The sequence below is a fragment of the Bicyclus anynana genome, chromosome 25 (assembly GCF_947172395.1).
Source record: "Bicyclus anynana chromosome 25, ilBicAnyn1.1, whole genome shotgun sequence".
NCBI lineage: Eukaryota > Metazoa > Arthropoda > Insecta > Lepidoptera > Nymphalidae > Bicyclus > Bicyclus anynana.
The window spans coordinates 324,320-342,774 of record NC_069107.1 but is presented as its reverse complement, the minus strand read 5'-3'; the positions used below and the strand labels follow the sequence as shown (position 1 = coordinate 342,774).

Sequence of the window (18,455 nt, the reverse complement as noted above, 5' to 3'; positions counted from 1 at the left end):
TTTCTTAATTGGTCCAGGTCTGGCTGGTGGGAGGCTTTAGCCGTGGCTAGTTACCGACGTAAAGACGTACCGCCAAACGATTTAATGTTCCGGTGCGTGTCATGTAGAAACCGAAAGGGGTTGTGGATTGTCATTCTCATCCTAACAAGTTAGCCCGCTTCCATCTCAGATTGCATCATCTTTTACCATCAGGTTAGATTGTAGTCAAGGGCTAACTTGTAAAGAATAAAAAAACAACTTTAAAACGAAGGATGTAATTCATAGTGTTGTTACCTTCGAGTACCTTTAGTGCTATAAGTGATTCAGCTCAGCACAAAGTCAATATGAGCAGCCCCATTACCCGCTGGCGACGCGCCAGACAAACACACAAACACACAAAAACCAACAGACACCGCCTACCAGAGATTGAGCCGCTACTTACACAGACTATCATTTTGTAACCTCTTGTTACATCTTTATTTTTGAAATAAGCCTTCGAGATTTTGTTTCATTATAAACAGGGGCAGTTTGTGAGGTCAGCTATCAGAGATCTTCTCACGTATATTCATTTTATCGTTATGTGGCCTGTGACTTGTTTTTTAGTAAAGAAAGTCCTCATGATTGTGTTTTATATGTCTACTAGCGGATGCCTGCAACTTCATTCGCGTAAAGTATGTTTTTTTAGTCCGTGGATTATTCCTGGAAAAAGTAGCCTTTGTTCTATTTCAAGGTGCACTTTATCTCTATACCAAATTTCGTTCAAATCGGTTCAGTGGTTTGGAGGTCCTGGATTCGATCTCCGGCTGGGCCGATTGAGATTTTCTTAATTGGTCTAGGTCTGGCTGGTGCGAGGCTTCCGCCGTGGCTAGTTACCACCCTACCGGCAAAGACGTACCGCCAAGCGATTTAGCGTTCCGGTACGATGCCGTGTAGAAACCGAAAGGAGTGTGGATTTTCATCCTCCTCCAAACAAGTTAGCCCGCTACCATCTTAGATTGCATCATCACTTACCATCAGGTGAGATTGTAGTCAAAGGCAAATTAGCCCTTATAAAGAATAAAAAAAAGTTAATCTTGTACAATAATGAGAATACAAATAAGGTTCAGTGGTTTAGCCGTGAAAAGGTAACAGACAGACAGATAAACTTACTTTCGCATTTATAATATTAGTATACCTACTAATAATATAAAGAGGTGAAGTTTGTGTGTGTGAGGTTGTTGGGAATAATCATACACCGTCACTATCATCGATATACTTTACTACAAGTGTATTGAACAGCTCGTAAAAAACACAGGATAAGATAAGATAGATAAGATAAAGTTCATTAGATAAAATAATTATAACACAAGAAGAACATAAAACAAAAGAAGATCAGTATAACATAAATGACATTGTGTATCAGTAACATTATACCGATAACAATGCTATAGTGTGACACTGAGTTGCAGTTATTACCGCTTTTGGCATACTTATAAAGAGTATATAAATAACATTAAATAATGTGTGTGGTGTTTAAGAGATGTATAAGACATAATAAGAAGGTTTTCAGTTTCATCATAAGTGAGGGTACTAAGCTAATTTGACAAAATTTTCTTACTTTTTCTTAATGTAAGAGGGTAGATAAGTATTTTATTGATTTTATTATAATAGTTTACATCACCAGAATCCAATTTCACAAGAAGGATTCAGTCCCGATGTTTAATAACCCATATCCTTTACATAAAGATTCGTTCCTGTGCCGTTCCTGCGCCGGTGCTGGGACGGCGAGCAGGTCTAGATTCTGCTTTACATTTTTATGACTTTAGTCAGTTCCATAATTTCTCGCTCGTATTATTCAGTGGCTCTTAACCTATTCCGAAAAAGTAGCAACAAAAATCGTAAAACAGTCGGCAAACTTTCAATTTCAAATAATTTCGCTTCAATTTTATAAGGTAGTTTACTTATTAACATCTGGAATAGGCGAAGTGCTTAAAAATGATAAATTAAGATCAGAACAATTAGCTCTAAATCTCCCATTAGTGCGGTGATTGTTGGATTAGTGATTGGAATAGGCAGGGAGAATGACCTGAGTGGAGAAGGGGAGTGTTAACTAGTTTTTAAAGACGCCTTAAACCCTACATCCTTCGGTCACAAGTTTGAGACTTCACTCAAGGTTATTCTCTACTATTCAGGGATTTATTTTTTGGTAGGAATTATTAGACTTGGTAGACTTTCATTCAATACCTAATAGTGTTTTGCCTTTAAATCCGAAATAGAGAAGTCTCTTTTTCTATTTCCAAATTCGTTTATCAATTTTTACCTGATAGACATTTTTACTGAATCCAAAGAACGTAATGTATAGATTGTCGGATAGATATGTTAGCCAGAGTATGAAGCGCTTAATACACCGTGTCGTTTACATAAACATTCGATATATATCCGCATCCGCCGGCTATCCTCAGGTTAGCGGAGACAGCTCGGCGGAGGAGATCCTCTTTACATTTTTATGAGCCGAGTCCGTATATTTTAGTGTGCAGAGATCCGCATATCTGATACAGTTCATTATCACAGCTGAAATGGTGTGAACTTTATAATATTACAGTATCATTGGAGAACTACCACCCAGTTTACCACGAGATATGGGGTTCAAATCCCCAGTATATGAAAATACAATAAATTGCTCAATACAGGTAGCAATTTAAAATATGGTGTGATAATTGTAATTTATCTATGATGTGGTCTATATTTCTCTATACTAACTGTAAAAAGGTGGTTTACGGTATTGTAGGGAATCGGTAGATCCAGAAATCTTTTACCACTAGAAAGGAACGTTATAAACCATCATTTGTGAGTGTATGTCGCGGTAACTACGCGGGTAAATCTGGGAGCGTCGGCTAGTTTATTTTAAAAAGTAATTTCTGGTAATTTCTGGATCTATTGAATCGATTTTGAAAATACATTTACCAATTCTGTTATCAAGAAAGTCTCATAGGCATACTAAGAATCAGAAGCTTTATTTTATCCCTTACTTACTACTAGATACTTTGCGGTTGAAAACACGGGGCTTAGTAGGAAATAAAAAAAAGTTAGTAACTAATAAATTTATTTACATATTCACATATAGTATTTTTAACATTGAAATAATTATTATAATATCATAACTTATACCTAATACGCACGGCAACACAGCTCTTAACATACTTACTATTATTCATATATCATTATTATTAACATAATAAACATCAATTGAATTGACCCTATCGTCATTTTATTTACATGACAATAAAAAAATGGAAATCGCATCTGTACGTATAAACTTTGGTTGCCGGTTGTACGTATCAACTATTTATTAATATTACTTTATCAAGACCATTGCGTTTGAGTCACAAATGTTTGCCAAACACATTTCCAAACATATTGCCAAACTACATTCACCGCGGCTGACAGAAAGACTGGCTCATTTTTCTCGCAAAGTATCAGCCTGGCTATCCAACGCAGAAATGCAGCCAGTATTCTAACCACTATTCCATGTGGGCATGATTTGTAAAGCTATTAGGATGAGCTTTAGTTTCTTAAATGAAAGAGGTATTCAAGAAATTATAAATAGAAATAAAGTTCACTCAATCGTGGACTATGCGATGTTTACTGGTTAACAATGGTGTCCCATGGACCTGGTGTCACCTGGTTGACAGGTGGCATTTCGGTAACACTTTAGTCAACACAATTTAGTCAACAAGTGGTGGGTATAATGAACGATGATCTTTAAGAGGCGGGTTAGCTATAAAAAATTGTCTTACATTAAGTCATTAATAATATGAGTAATGAGAAGCTTTGACAGTTGAATCAAGGGTACGATACAGAAGGCAGTAATTCTTGAGACAGGGCATTGTGAAGAGGTCCGTCACACTGGAGCCCTGACCACCGATTTCTTGGGCACTCAAAATGTGAACACCCGCAATGTGAGGCATTTTGAATAAATTTTTAATAATGCTTTGTTAAATATTTTGAAAATTATTAAAATTATAAATGGTTGTTATATTGGCATATAGATGTGGCTCGAACGCAACAGTCCTTATGTCTATCACAACATTCAGTTCCCTTACGCTGTTACGGCAGTCGGCCACGTGATCATAACGTGGCCAGAGCGCACGCCGCGCACGCCAGCAGCGTGTTGTAGCTCAACGTGGTACCTGCGGCAGACAGACAGACTGTTGTAGGTATATCTAATCATGGTCACATTGTGAATTATGTATATTTATAAAAGCGAAAGTCACTCATCACGAAATGTCGAAAACCGTTCCCGAAACTCGTTTTTCCCTTTAGGGATAAGTACCTGATGATTTCTACTTTGAGTCAGTGGGATTTCTTGGCCCCCATCAACTGCGAGGTAAGTAAGTGAGGCCATGGCCATAGGTTCCATAAAAGAGAACAAGGTATCTACTCGATTTTACGCTTTTGCCTTTACAGTTTTTTATGATAAAATCAAGCGCTTGACTGCAATCACGCCTGATGATAAGGTATACTGTAGGCTATGATGAAATGCTTCGTCGTCTAAAAGGTGCCTATTCACACTTGACTTAAAGATACTCACGTTGTAGAGAAAACGAAATCTGGAAGGGCATTCCATATATTTGCAGTGCGTAAAGAATAAGAACTCAAAGCGCTTAGTTCGCGTCTACCTACACCAATCTACAGCATATATGATGTAGATTGGTGTAGATTACTGCGAAGCTTGGCAATTTCAGTTACCTGATGAGTCTTCTCCTGTGACGGAAGCGGGGTGCGGGGCGTCCTCTCGGATGAGGACAGGCTCGCTCTTACGCGCGTAGATGTCGAAGATGGTCGCCACGCAGCCCAGTGCGAACTGGCCGCTGGCGGGGGGCACCATTGTGTATCTGAGGAACAGAAGATTCTATTGTTATATACGTAGAAAGATCAAAATATATCAATGAACCACCTTAGCTTTGCAGATTCGTTGAGCAATGGCAGTAACTTTCATGATTTACCGAGCGAATCTGGAATGGCAATGTACACATAATTTGAAAAACAAACTGATTTCGCGGTCTATTTAATGGCACCCGTGCATCAAAAAGCACAATGTTGGTTGATCGAAACTAGTGGAAATACATTATAAAACAGGCAGTTGCTAATTACACTCGGTACGAAACCACAGCGTATGTAAAAAATGTTTATGCAGCAGAAGACATCCATTGATTAAATAATGCATAAAACTTTCTAAAAGTAAGGTTAAATCGACCATTGGTAAGTCAATGACTGTAGTGGCCGAAACGGCGCCCCTCAAACGCAGGCGGGGCCCATGAGCGCCCACGATGAGCGTCCGTTTCCACTAGGAGATCGGCGTTACACCGCGTCCTAGTTCGCCGTCAACTAATAATAGTGCGATCGGTTAATCTAGACTGACCTTGACAATCGGCGTAGCCCTCTTGGGCACAAACGCCGCTGGGAGCCGCTATGCCACGCCGGGTGATCCACGTAGTTCAGGTTATGTGTATTGTGTTGGTCGTTGGTGTGAGTATCAGTGTATGTGGATCGCTCACCCTTCAGCAAAGACCCCAAGCACATGCACCAAACACGCCACAAAATCACTGCGTTCTGTGCCGATCACAAAGGGTCAATACCTCGGACACAAATTATAGTCCAATCACTCGATAAATGCTCAACCAAGATCGAGTTAAGCTACCATGCGCTCAAAAAACTCCGGAACAAGAAACACGGGTTCCCGGTCAAAGCGTCGGACCAAGACTGGCGGTCAACGAGGTCGCGCGCGACGCCGCGAAAACCGGTCGCAGGCGCCGGTACGCCCCCCGCGCGGGCGGGGAATCGTACTACAATCGAGCGCCCAGTCGCGCCGCGCCATCTAGCGCGAACATAAACCCCCGCTCGGAATCCCCAAAGGTGGATTCCCTACTCAATGGGCAATCGTGCCAGTGACGATACAGCCCGATGCAACAACGAATCTCCCACCATGACCTCAGCCACGCGGGGCACTCCATCCGATCCAAACATCAACTTAACAATACGTCCGCGACGCCAATACAACGGTAGCAAATTCGACTCCTTGACCAGAACTAGGTCACCAACCTTAGGAGGATCCGTCTTGTCAGTCCACTTCACGCGCTGCTGCAAAAGATGCAAATACTCCAGAGACCAACGATGCCAAAAGTTCTGGGTCATCTGTTGCAACAATTCAAAGCGAGTCAAACGAGAGGTTTTCGCGTCCCTGAAGGGGTACTCAGGCAACGCGCGAAGGGGCTGGCCAATCAAAAAATGTCCCGGCGTTAAAACTTCTAAATCGTTTGGATCGGATGAGAGAGGGCAAAGGGGCCGAGAATTGAGGACGGCCTCAATCCTGCAAAATACGGTGGCCAACTCTTCAAAAGTCAAAATAGTTTCCCCAATGACACGGTAGAGATGCGTTTTTGCTGACTTAATCACAGCTTCAAAAATTCCACCCCAGTGAGGGCAAACGGGAGGATCAAACTTCCAGGTTACCCCCATTCGAGAGGCAGCTGTGCCAATAAAAGTCTTATTACTATCCAAGAATTCGACAACTTCCTTCAAATACCGATCAGCACCACGGTAGTTGGACCCACAATCAGTCCGTATTAGTCCCGGAATTCCGCGTCGCGAACAAAGACGGGAAAGCGCGGCTACAAAAGCTTCCGTACTGAGGGAACTGACTAGCTCGAGATGGACGGCCTTGGTGGCGAGGCAAACAAATACGCATAAATAGGCCTTTACAGGTCTCGCATTCCGGAGGTTCGAGCTCCGAACCATGAAGGGGCCTCCAAAATCAGAAGCAGTTCCGTAAAACGGACGAGACTCCGTAACCCGATCCGCAGGCAGGTCGCCCATGATGGGTTGAATGGGCGCCGCTTTCAAGCGGTAACAAGGGATACACCGAAAAATTACGCTTCGAATGACGCGTCTGGCCGACAAAATCCAAAATTCACGCTGCAAAATAGCAGAAATTGCATTACAACCAGCGTGAGCATTGTTCAAATGATAATGCCTCACAAGCAGCACCACAAAGGTCCCACCATTTGGGAGCAACAAGGGATGTCGCGCACCATAGGGTAAGTTGGCGTTCCTCAAACGTCCACCAACTCTCAAGATCCCATCAGGATCCACAAACGGATTCAGGCGGGCTAGCGAACCCTTCAAACCTGAACCGGCTTTCAATTTCTGAATTTCAGCCGAAAAATGTTCGGCCTGTATCAAGCGCACCCAAAACAACAGCGCTTCCTTTCGTTCAATGGGAGACAAGACTGGGGTCCGTATCTTGGACTGCGGCGTTCTGCTATTGTGGTGGAAACGCCGGATCCAACCAGTAACTCCGATCAATTTTTCGAAAGAGCTGTACCGCTCCAGCAAGAATTCGTACGTGGGAGGAGACAAATCCTCAACCACTCCAACACGCAAGCAAGGTAAGGGCTCAGGGTCAGAAAAACGATTCTGAGGCCAAGAAGACTCAGATCGAGTCAGCCAAGCTGGCCCCCACCACAAAGGATGATCTACAAGAAAAGACCCCTCGCAACCACGAGAAGCGCAGTCGGCGGGGTTCATTTCTCCCGGCACATGCCTCCACAACAAGGTGGTTTCCGAATTCTGGATCTGTGAGACCCGATTCGCAACAAACACCTCCAAATTGTGAGGAGAGGCACGCAACCAGCACAAAACAATCTCACTGTCTGACCAGGCAACGACCTCAGTCAATTCGACTAGCGAGGCCATAGTTGCTCTGACGTGATTCAACAACCTGGCGAGAAGCGTGGCTCCGGACAATTCCAATTTCGGAATAGTCAATCTGGTCCGGATCGGCGCCACCTTGCTCTTGGCCAGCACCAAATGCACCGATACCTCACCGTTCGCATTGACGGTGCGAAGGTAAACGGCTGCAGCATAACCCTTTTCACTCGCGTCGCAAAATCCGTGCAAGCTCGCATGGCATCTCCCAGGCGGCAAGAAACGTCGGGAGATGGAAATCCGGTTCACCTCAGGGAGAGAGGACACAATGGAAGTCCACTCCTCTTCTAGTCTGCCCTGAAGTGGCTCGTCCCAACCAACCTGAGCAATCCAAAGCTTCTGCAGGAAGCATTTTGCCAGGAAGATGACGGGCGTTACCCAACCATTTGGGTCAAAGGTGCGAGCGACGGTTGACAAGACGGAACGCTTAGTCCAATTTCTCGGAGATGGGTCCAATTTAACTCGGTACGTAAACACATCCTGAACTGGCCGGTATTGTATCCCAAGGACGGACAGCAGGTTCGTATCATCCGGGTTCTCAAATATGTAAGGATCCTGTTGATCTTCTCCAGGAAGGTCCTTCAAAAGGTCAGGTGAGTTCGACAACCATTTGCTCAATTCAAAACCCCCTGCCTTCAGGATCGCAATCAATTCATCACGTAAAACTAGAGCATCTTCAAGGGTTGAAGCTCCGGTACAAATATCGTCCATGTAGACCGACGACTCCAAAACGGCTGCTGCTCGCGGGTAATTGAGCCTCTCGCGCTCAGCCAACTCCAACAAGGTCCTGATCGCAATATAAGGACTGGATCTCAAGCCGTACGTCGTGGTGTTCAACTCATACACCTGCATCGGGTCGTCAGGATGCTCACGCCACAAAATCAGCTGGTAGTTCCGGTCGTCGCGATGCACAATCGATTGCCGAAACATCATCCGAATGTCGGCTACAAAAACCACCTGGTGACGACGGAAGTGCGTGAGGATGTCCGAGATGTCCTTCAGCAATTTCGGACCCGCATGCAGGCACTGGTTCAAGGACACGCCGTTTGAGGTGGGTGCGGACCCGTCAAACACAACCCTGATCTTGCTGTCAGGGGTTTTCAAAACGGCGTGATGTGGCAAGAAGTAGTGTTCATGCGCGCGCCAATCAAAGGTTGACACCGACATGTGTCCCAATTCCTCGTATTCGCGCATGAATGCAGTATACTTTTCTCGAAAGGCCTGGTCTCTTCTCATACGCCGTTCCATAGACAACAGTCTCTTCTCTGCCAAGGCTCGTGACTGTCCGAGAGGGGGTCGTGAGGCCACAAATGGTAGTCGAGTAACAAATCGTCCATCCACACGACGACCAGTGTTATTCTGGTAAAACAGCTCACAATCCTGGTCGGAGGGGTTCACTCGAGACGCACAAGGGGGTTCCTCAATTTCCCAGAACCGCTGCACAAGATCAATAAGTGCGGTGCCCGCCACTCGGAGAGGCTCATCGCGCTCCAACGGTTTTACTGGCAGGACAGGACCGAGAAAACTATGTCCAAATATGGTTGGAAGGGCACTCAACCCCTTAGCCTGCAAATGTTTAATGCCACCGGTCACAATGCAACCCAAAACGTCGGCTCCCAACAACAAATCAACCGGGGCCGGAACAAACCAGTCGGCATCGGCTGGAGTAAGGTTGGCTGTCAAACGTATTGTAGAGTCCCAAATTCGCTCCTGAGGGAGATGACCCAAAATATTGTCCAGGACAGATGCCCTGACCACAACTCGGAGGTTACCCCTACGGGGTGCAAACATCAACTCCGCTTCTCCCCGGGAGACGAGTGGCTCCGAATCACCAATACCTCGCATTCGCCCTCCATGAGGCGACCATGGGAGGCTCAATTTCCTAACTAGGTAGGATGACACAAGACACCGCTGTGAACCCGAATCCAACAAGGCCCTTACAAATAAACACTCCCCCTTCGGGTTCGACACCTTTACCGATGCAGTGGGCAATAACACAAGCTGACAATGAGTTTGCTCCAAATCCAAGGCATCAGGAAAGGTGGCGGTGAGGGGGGTGAGAGCGGCCGCTACCTAGCGCGGGTCAACTCGCCTTGCCGGCCCTCGAGTCCGCGGCACGAGGTCTCGCGGCAGGTCATCAAACCCCCAGCCCTGGTGCCACTCGGGGCAATCCTCAGGGACTAGGCGATCGCCCTGCCTTCCAGTGGCAGGCGCTCGGTATCCCCGCCAACGCACTTGGGGAGCCCTACGCTCTAAGCGCGGCCACTCAGCCAAGGGTGGGGAAAACCGCGGGGGCTCTTGGCCCTGCGCCACAAGCTCCTGCTGAGGGGGTGCGGTACCCTCTTCAAGATTTCTAGGGGGGGAACCAAGTCCCCCTGTCAATGGGGAGCGCGCCCCCGCCCGTCGGGGCATCGCGCTCCTGCTCTCTTCAAAATAACGGGGGGGGGAGCTAAGCCCCCCAGTCAAATGAGAGCGCCCCCCCGCCCGTCGGGGGGGTGATTCTTCCTCGCGTCGAGCTGTCGGCAGCTCGCGCTCGCGCTCTGGCGCCTCTCCGTTGCGGTTGGCGCACAGAAGCCCCAAATGGTTCCCCTGGCAGTGGGGACAAGGGCGCCTACTCGCGCAATCCCGCTGCCAGTGTGGTTCCAGGCACGAATAGCACCATTTCCGCGCATTGGCGATGGAGCGTCGTGCCCGGACCGAGAGAGCCGCAAAATCCGGACAAGCCCCGACCCGGTGGCCGGGACCTTTACAAAAAGTGCAGCGGGCCGCGCTCGCTGTCGCCACGCGAAAGCGGGGAGAAGGCGGCGAACCCCTGGGTGCAACTCGTCCCTCCTTGGAGGGGCCTCCCTGGGGCGCCCCACCCCGACGCCCTTCTTGGGCTGAACGGCCGGAAGGAGAAACCGGAGCGGGCACTCCGGCGTTCTCCGCCAAGCGGCACTCCTGCTCCAGGAACGAGATCAGTTCCTGGAAGCCAGGCAAATAGGATGCCCCGTCCCCTCCGTGCCTCTGCTCAAAACGGAGCTTGAGGTCGGAGGGCAGGCGAGACAACACAATATGGAGCAACAAAAAGCTCCACTCCTCGACTGGTAAATCCAGTTTTCGGAGGCCATTAGTGGCCACCACAACTGGATTCACCAGTCCGAAGCGCAGCTGCTCCACTCCCCTTATCATGGGGAGGCTTAAAATTTGGCCCACATACCCGTCGGCCAGACGGCGCACGTTCGCATATCTCCTCTGAAGGAGGAGACGTGCGGTGGTGTAGTTCGTGGGCGCCAAGTCCAAATGTGCCACGACCTGCAATGCTTCCCCATCCAGAGCCGATAGCAAATAGGCCATCTTCTGGGTGGGGGCTAGGTCCTGGCGGGAGTCCACGAGGCCATTAAACATGGCCTCGAAGCCCAACCACGAGCTCAAGCACCCGCTAAACCGGGGCAGCTCGATGGTGGGGAGACGCCCCAACAATTCGGGCTGGGTCGCACGGCGCAAGGGCGATGAGTCCAAGGCGTTGAGCTTGGCCTCACGCGCCAGCCTGCGATCTGCCTCAAGTAGCCCATCGCAGAGCTCTTCCAGCTGCTCCAGATCTTTGCGGCTGGACTCCAAAATCCCTGCATCAACGCCGTCCATGCCGAGTAGCGCTCGGTACGCTTCCTCGGCAGCGCACAGCCTCGACGACAGCTGCGAACACCTCTGCCTTAGGCTCTCCACGCGGTCGTCACGGCCTATCAATGTGTGGGCTGCTGCAGCCCACCTTAGCTCCGCCGTGATCCTGATTGAGAATTCGCGCTGAGTCGGCATCTCACGAAGCTGTCGAATCCGAAAAACAACAAAAAAAAACCTATCGGTGCGGTTGCCAACAACAAAAAAAATTAATGTTAACCAACAAAATATTATTAAAACAAACAAAACACTATCAATTAATCAATAAAATAAAAGAAAACCTATCAGTTCGGTTGGCAACAACAAAAACAATTAATACGGTTAACCAACACAGTTAACCAACAAAGACAATAAAAATATTATTAATACAACAAAAAAAAACTATTAACTAATCAATTAAATACTAATCCAACCCATGAGTATCAAAACGCAAACAAAATGAAAATAAAAAAAAAAAATATTAAACAAAAGACAACAGAATATTTCAAGTATCATGGGTTGGTTAGGTCGCGCTATAGTACCCTACAACAACAATTAATTTACAATCTACGTGGTCAGCTAGACCAACCGATCGCGAACCACGCTCTGCTGCCAAAACTCTGTAGTGGCCGAAACGGCGCCCCTCAAACGCAGGCGGGGCCCATGAGCGCCCACGATGAGCGTCCGTTTCCACTAGGAGATCGGCGTTACACCGCGTCCTAGTTCGCCGTCAACTAATAATAGTGCGATCGGTTAATCTAGACTGACCTTGACAATCGGCGTAGCCCTCTTGGGCACAAACGCCGCTGGGAGCCGCTATGCCACGCCGGGTGATCCACGTAGTTCAGGTTATGTGTATTGTGTTGGTCGTTGGTGTGAGTATCAGTGTATGTGGATCGCTCACCCTTCAGCAAAGACCCCAAGCACATGCACCAAACACGCCACAAAATCACTGCGTTCTGTGCCGATCACAAAGGGTCAATACCTCGGACACAAATTATAGTCCAATCACTCGATAAATGCTCAACCAAGATCGAGTTAAGCTACCATGCGCTCAAAAAACTCCGGAACAAGAAACACGGGTTCCCGGTCAAAGCGTCGGACCAAGACTGGCGGTCAACGAGGTCGCGCGCGACGCCGCGAAAACCGGTCGCAGGCGCCGGTACGCCCCCCGCGCGGGCGGGGAATCGTACTACAATCGAGCGCCCAGTCGCGCCGCGCCATCTAGCGCGAACAATGACCAATGGTCGAGTTATCCTATGGTCTGCGCCATGTACCTACCATGAATGCGCTATGAAAGTGTTTGTTGTGTGTCAAGATTTAACACTGTGGTGTTTGAAAATCACATATTACAAGAGTCATGTATCCAGCAATCATGACAATAATGACTTTGTATAATAATATCCACTTTAAATGAGCTAAACGTGTTTTGCTCCTTGCAGCCCTGCTCCACTTACCTGACACTGACAACATCCCGCTCGTCGTCCGCCTCCGCCTCCCGGTCGTAGATGTAGTGGTCGGGGTAGACGCGGCTGAGGCTGGCGCTGGTGTACGTCAGCCCCACGCGGTAGTGCTCCGCCTCCAGCACTGTCAGTTCCAGCTGACTGAACGCGCCGCGCTCCTTGAAGTCCTGATCTGATGTCCGCCAAGTTACCGTCTCTGCTATCTGCAAAATAAAGCGAAAGGTCTTTACAAAAAATATCACAACGATGACAATGTAACTGCCTTTATAAATCGCTGCAACAGAATGTGCAGAGGTGCTATTTTTTGTCTTCCAGGTTATAACGATCAATGAAATTAAAAAGAAATTTTCTCAACATCTCTGCTAAAGCAACAGCTTTACTTGAGATGTTTTCTCTGTACCTAAAACATCCTAACCCTTCTTCTTTTTTAGACTTTCGACTTATCTTGTTGAACGACAGCAGAGACTCAGCTTTGATAAAATTTTCTCTGAATGGGCTGACATCTCGAATGGCGTACCCCAAGGTGGATTCCTGTATCCAATTCTATTCTCAATTTTTATTAACGAAATCACTAAAGTGATTTCTTCGCATTATCACATTCTATTCATTTCGACTTGGCTTGACTTGGAAATATAAAGAAGTGAGCTGATATATTATATGGCCTATCAAAGGGCACAGCGAATCATTTGTAGCACAGAACATTGAATAGTACATTACATCTCCTTGTAATAAAAGTAAAATGAAAATTAATTTTTCAAACGCAGTAGAATATCTGAAGTTCAACATTTACGTACGTTATAAAAGCAGGAATACATTTGCAGAAAATCTTTTAACAAGCATAATATGATCCTCCATAATAAATCCGATTTCGTTCGAGAAGTTATTACAGTGAGGCAAATAAAACTAATACTTTTATTTTTAACTGACTTGGTATAAATAGACGCGTCACGGTTTTATATTTTATAATATTTATTTACGTAGTGCGCAAATTTCTAGGAAGGCAGATGGTCTGTTCAATTGCCAGTATGGTGTAGTTCAACTATTTACATTTTTAAAACGATGCGCTGTTCCAGTGCAGGTATGAGCTTTAGCTGAATTTTGCTATGACTGTCAGTAGAGGATCCCAATATAAGACTACCTTCATCCATCTGTTTACTGAATCTAGGGGTTTGTCGTATTGTAGAGGATAATCTCTGCATCTACCCGCTTTAGGAATTATTTTACCACTAAAAAACTACGTTATTTGTGAGTGTCATAGGCCCATTTTATCCCCATATTCTCAAGGGAACGGATACTACGCGGGTGAAGCAGCAGGGCGTCGACAATATATTTATTGTTATAAAATACTTTTCATCCACTAAACAGATGGTTGGAAGTTGTTTCTAATCTGTGTACCAGCAATATGCTATTTAGTGTTTCGATACGTTGTCAGCTCTAGAGGTACGAGTGTAAGTAGAATGAGTTTAATGAATGTGAGAATTGCACATTGTCTTTGTCACTTTACATCAACTTGAGTAATAAAAGGTTTTCATTATTATTGTTTTTATTACTGTCAGCTTATTTTAACGGCCCATTTTAGGACAAAGCCTCCCTCCTTGTACGTAGGAGAGGGGATATGGAGCTCAGGCCCACTACGTTGCCCACTAAAAGCCTGTAGGTAATATAATAATAATAATAATTTATTTATTCATCAGAAAGCAGGTTTAATAATAATAATATATTACATAATTGGTCACGTATCTACTAGTAATAGATACGTGACCAAAGATATTTTTAATAAAAGAAAATGGCGCCGCCCGCCGGCTGTCTACTATAACCTGGATTGGTTTGCGAGGAGTGTACTCCATAGAAAGATTACTTAAAATTATAATAAGACCCTGATACTTTCTACCATAATAATTTGGTGTATGAAAAATTTAAATAGACTATGTATAATCCTAATTTAAAAGCAAACAAATAATTTAAAAGAAAACATATGTAATAGCTTATACAATTTAACATTTTAAGATTCAATGATTATGATAAATGTAACTCAAAACTACTGTGACAGATAAAATAAAATAATAGTCTTAATATATACTGTCAAAATTATTAAACCATGTTAAATTGAGTGCAAAGTCAAGTAATTATTACCAGTTAAATGTTAAAATGTCAATTAAAATTATGTCAAACACACATGTCAACTAAAATTATGTCAAAAAAAAAGAATATCATTAAAATTTGTAATTTAAATACTCATTTAAGTTATAGAAACATTTATATCCATAAGCATTTTAGAAACCTTACTCTTGAAACTATTTACATTGTCATTTTGTTATATATTTTTTCTTTTTGTTGAAATTCCAATCGTTTAGTGTTAATAACCGGTACCGACGACTTTACGTGCTTTCTGAAACACAGGGGTGTATACTAACATCCTCACACGGGAAGAGAGTTTTTAAATATTAGGCTAAATACTGATAAACTAAAAAAAACCTGGCTGAGATTCTTGTGGGCTCTTCTCGGATCAAGACGCGTTCGGAACCCTCGTAACTTTTAATTTTTAGTTTTTGACCAATTAATATGAACATTATCTAATAATATTATTTGACGTTTCGAAAGTGCTTGTAAAGTAAATCTAATAGATATTTTGTATTCGATTTACTTGACCATTCTTTACCTTAGTGACATTTTTAATATCATTATAGTAGAGCGTGTGCATCTATGCTTATCAAAACATCTGAGTCTGAATCTAATTGAATAATCTATTCCATTTTCCATTATGTTTGAAGCAAATAAAAAATGGAATAATCAGCCTCTCAGATTAATGGAAAGGTTTAAGCGGGCTCACTCTCCTCACTAATTGGTTAGAAAGATTTGTTATACCACAATACTCGCTTTTATTTCATTCATTTATTCTTTAGCTAATTGTATTCTTTAGATTACTTTACTTTGGCCGTATAGAATTTTGACACGAACTTAATAGTCATATTCTAAAGTGATATTCTCTGTTTGTGTGTATTTTTGTAAAGTGAATGTAATGTACATAGAATAAATACCTATATAAGGACAATATATCTATTGCCATTATGTCACAAAATATGGGTATTAAGATAATAATTATAAGGTATACATAAACTTAAGTAACATTATACGTATTTAAATAGTAAATACGTAAGACAGGACTTGTGGAAATAGAACCTACGTCCTTGGAGAAGTTTGCTCACTTGTATCACTGCACCAATCGACCGTTATCTCAATAATATAAAAAGTTTTTTTTTGTTCAACTTTACAACTTAGCTCAAGACTACAATCTCCCCTGATGGTAAGTGATGATGCAATGAGGAGGATGAAAATCCACACCCCTTTCGGTTTCTACACGGCATCGTTGCGGCTCAATCGCTTGGCGGTACGTCTTTGTCGGTAGGGTGGTAACTAGCCACGGCCGAAGCCTCCCACCAGCCAGATCTGGACCAATTAAGAAAACCTCAATCGGCCCAGCCGGGGATTGAACCCAGGACCTCCGTCTTGTAAATCCACCGCGCACACCACTGCGCCACGAATTTCGTTATAGTGATAGGTAAATGAGACCTAGTCATACCGAGCTGAATGTCAGGCTACTTATTTTTCCGGAAAAATCAGAATATCGAAGTTGCGAGCGTTTACTTAGTAATAAGGCAGATATTGTTAAAACCGTAAGTCGATGGGAAGGGGAGATTTAACAAAACACCCTGTCGATCAACACGAGGAAATTGAAGAAAAACACAAAACCTTTCTCGCTAACGAGCGGAGTCGGGACAAAGCGTAATGTAAGCGATCGGGACAACAACCGGACATACTCTCTATGTTGATGGAACAACAACTGGTCAAGTTGTTGTTGTACAATGTTGAACAAACTCGATCTGGGGGAGGTCTTTGTGTGAAATAAAAATGTAAATCGACCCAGCGATACCATCTGACTATGATTTGTTCGGGAAACGGTAAATTGTTAGAACATTTACAATGTCACAGTTTGTAAATGTCGTATAATAGTTTCTTGTGAATTGATAAGGGATTTTTGTAACACTTTTTTCATACTATGTTTATCATGCAGAACATATAAAACTCAAAGGTGACTGACTGACATAGTGATCTATCAACGCATAGCCCAAACCACTGAACGGATCAGGTTGAAATTAGGCATGCAGGTAGATGTTATGACGTAAGCATCCGCTAAGAAAGAATTTTGATCAATTCTACCCCCAAGGGAATAAAATAGGGGATGAAAATTTATATGAAACTTTGTCAATTTTGCGGCGATTTGGCTGAAATTTAGAATGAAAATAGTTTAATTTAACTCTGGATTTACACATAGGCTACTTTTCAACCCAGAAATATCCATGGTTCCCGCGGAATTTAGGAAAAACTTAATTCCACGCGGACGAAGTCGCGGGTGCCTGCTAAGCTGTAAGTACTCGTATTAATCACTTATTACTTCTGATATCCATAGTCAAGTGTATTTAACAGATGATATTCTATTTTAGGAAGACAGTTTGGCTTTGGGTTTAGTAGTAAGTTGATTTTAATTCTATGAAGTACAAGAGTAATTCCACTCTCATTCTCACTAGTTTTGATGTTCGAAAATTAAAAAAATGTAAGAGTATGACATTCACTATTGACAGGTCACGTGATCACGATCCTATATCTGTCATTCCCATATATTTTGTTAGCTTACGAAGCGTTAGCTTTTGTAGTAAGAGATTCGACGTGCCACATGGCTAAGTTCCTAGTTTTGTATAGGCTCAATTCTACTTGTGTTCGATTAAATTTTTGTGAATAAACAATTCATTCATTCAAGAGGACCCTCATGCTCGTACTCAACAGTGAGCCGAATATGGGTTGTTAATGATGACTACAAAATAAATAAAATGTTGATTCGATGAAACATGTTTATTTAATGTATTAAATATAAAAATTTAATATTTTCGTTTCGTTTGAAGAGCATTTAAGGTTTCTAGTGGAAAAACTTGCGTTATGAATTAAATGCCAGACAGACAAATAAATACCTGTTTAAAGCCCGTACTGAAATTCAATATAAATATTTGTGAGCAAATTTTCATAAATATTTTTAGATGATATTATACGGTGTTATTTAACCGAACCTCATATTAAAACCACCCGAGGTAAAATTATTATTTTTTAAGAATACAGTTTTAAGTGTCCCGTTGGTAAAATGGTTAATCGAATGGCGAAAGATCATTAAGTCCCGAATTCTAGTCCTGGATTGGGCTGAATAATTGATTTTATTGTTTTAGTAGCATCTTGAAGTAGGAATGTGTGTTATTTCGAGCACGTCAAGCTGGTTGGCTTAACGTGCTCTCTGAGGTACGGGGCTATAACACCAACTTAACTTCGATCTGACATTTGTTTATTAGATTTTCATACAAGAAAGCTCAGAACTTGAATATTTCACAAATGAGTTTTTGTCTTGTTGTCTGTTTATCCGGGCTTATCTACGGATTGGCTGACCCAATTTTAATAGAACTTCACTGGAAGATAGAGGAGATCGTTGACGCCGAGTCGCGGGCGTCCGCTAGTGTAAAATAGAAACCATACCAGAAAATCCTATGATTAAGAAAAGCAAAAGATTGTAAACAACATTTCCCGGAAGTT

General features: G+C 43.7%; 1 protein-coding gene across 1 annotated transcript in view; it reads right to left on the bottom strand.

Annotated features, from left to right (window-relative positions):
- Window positions 1-3,057: 3,057 nt before the first annotated feature.
- The window catches only part of LOC112053888 (uncharacterized), a 230,584-nt gene continuing 215,186 nt past the window's right edge, over window positions 3,058-18,455 (bottom strand). The window contains exons 5-7 of the mRNA XM_052889199.1: window positions 12,819-13,027; window positions 4,708-4,853; window positions 3,058-4,148 (exon numbers count right to left, since the gene is read on the bottom strand). Of these exons, the coding sequence (XP_052745159.1) occupies window positions 4,087-4,148; window positions 4,708-4,853; window positions 12,819-13,027 (417 nt within the window). The 3' untranslated portion in view covers window positions 3,058-4,086. The remainder of the gene's footprint in view (window positions 4,149-4,707; window positions 4,854-12,818; window positions 13,028-18,455) is intronic.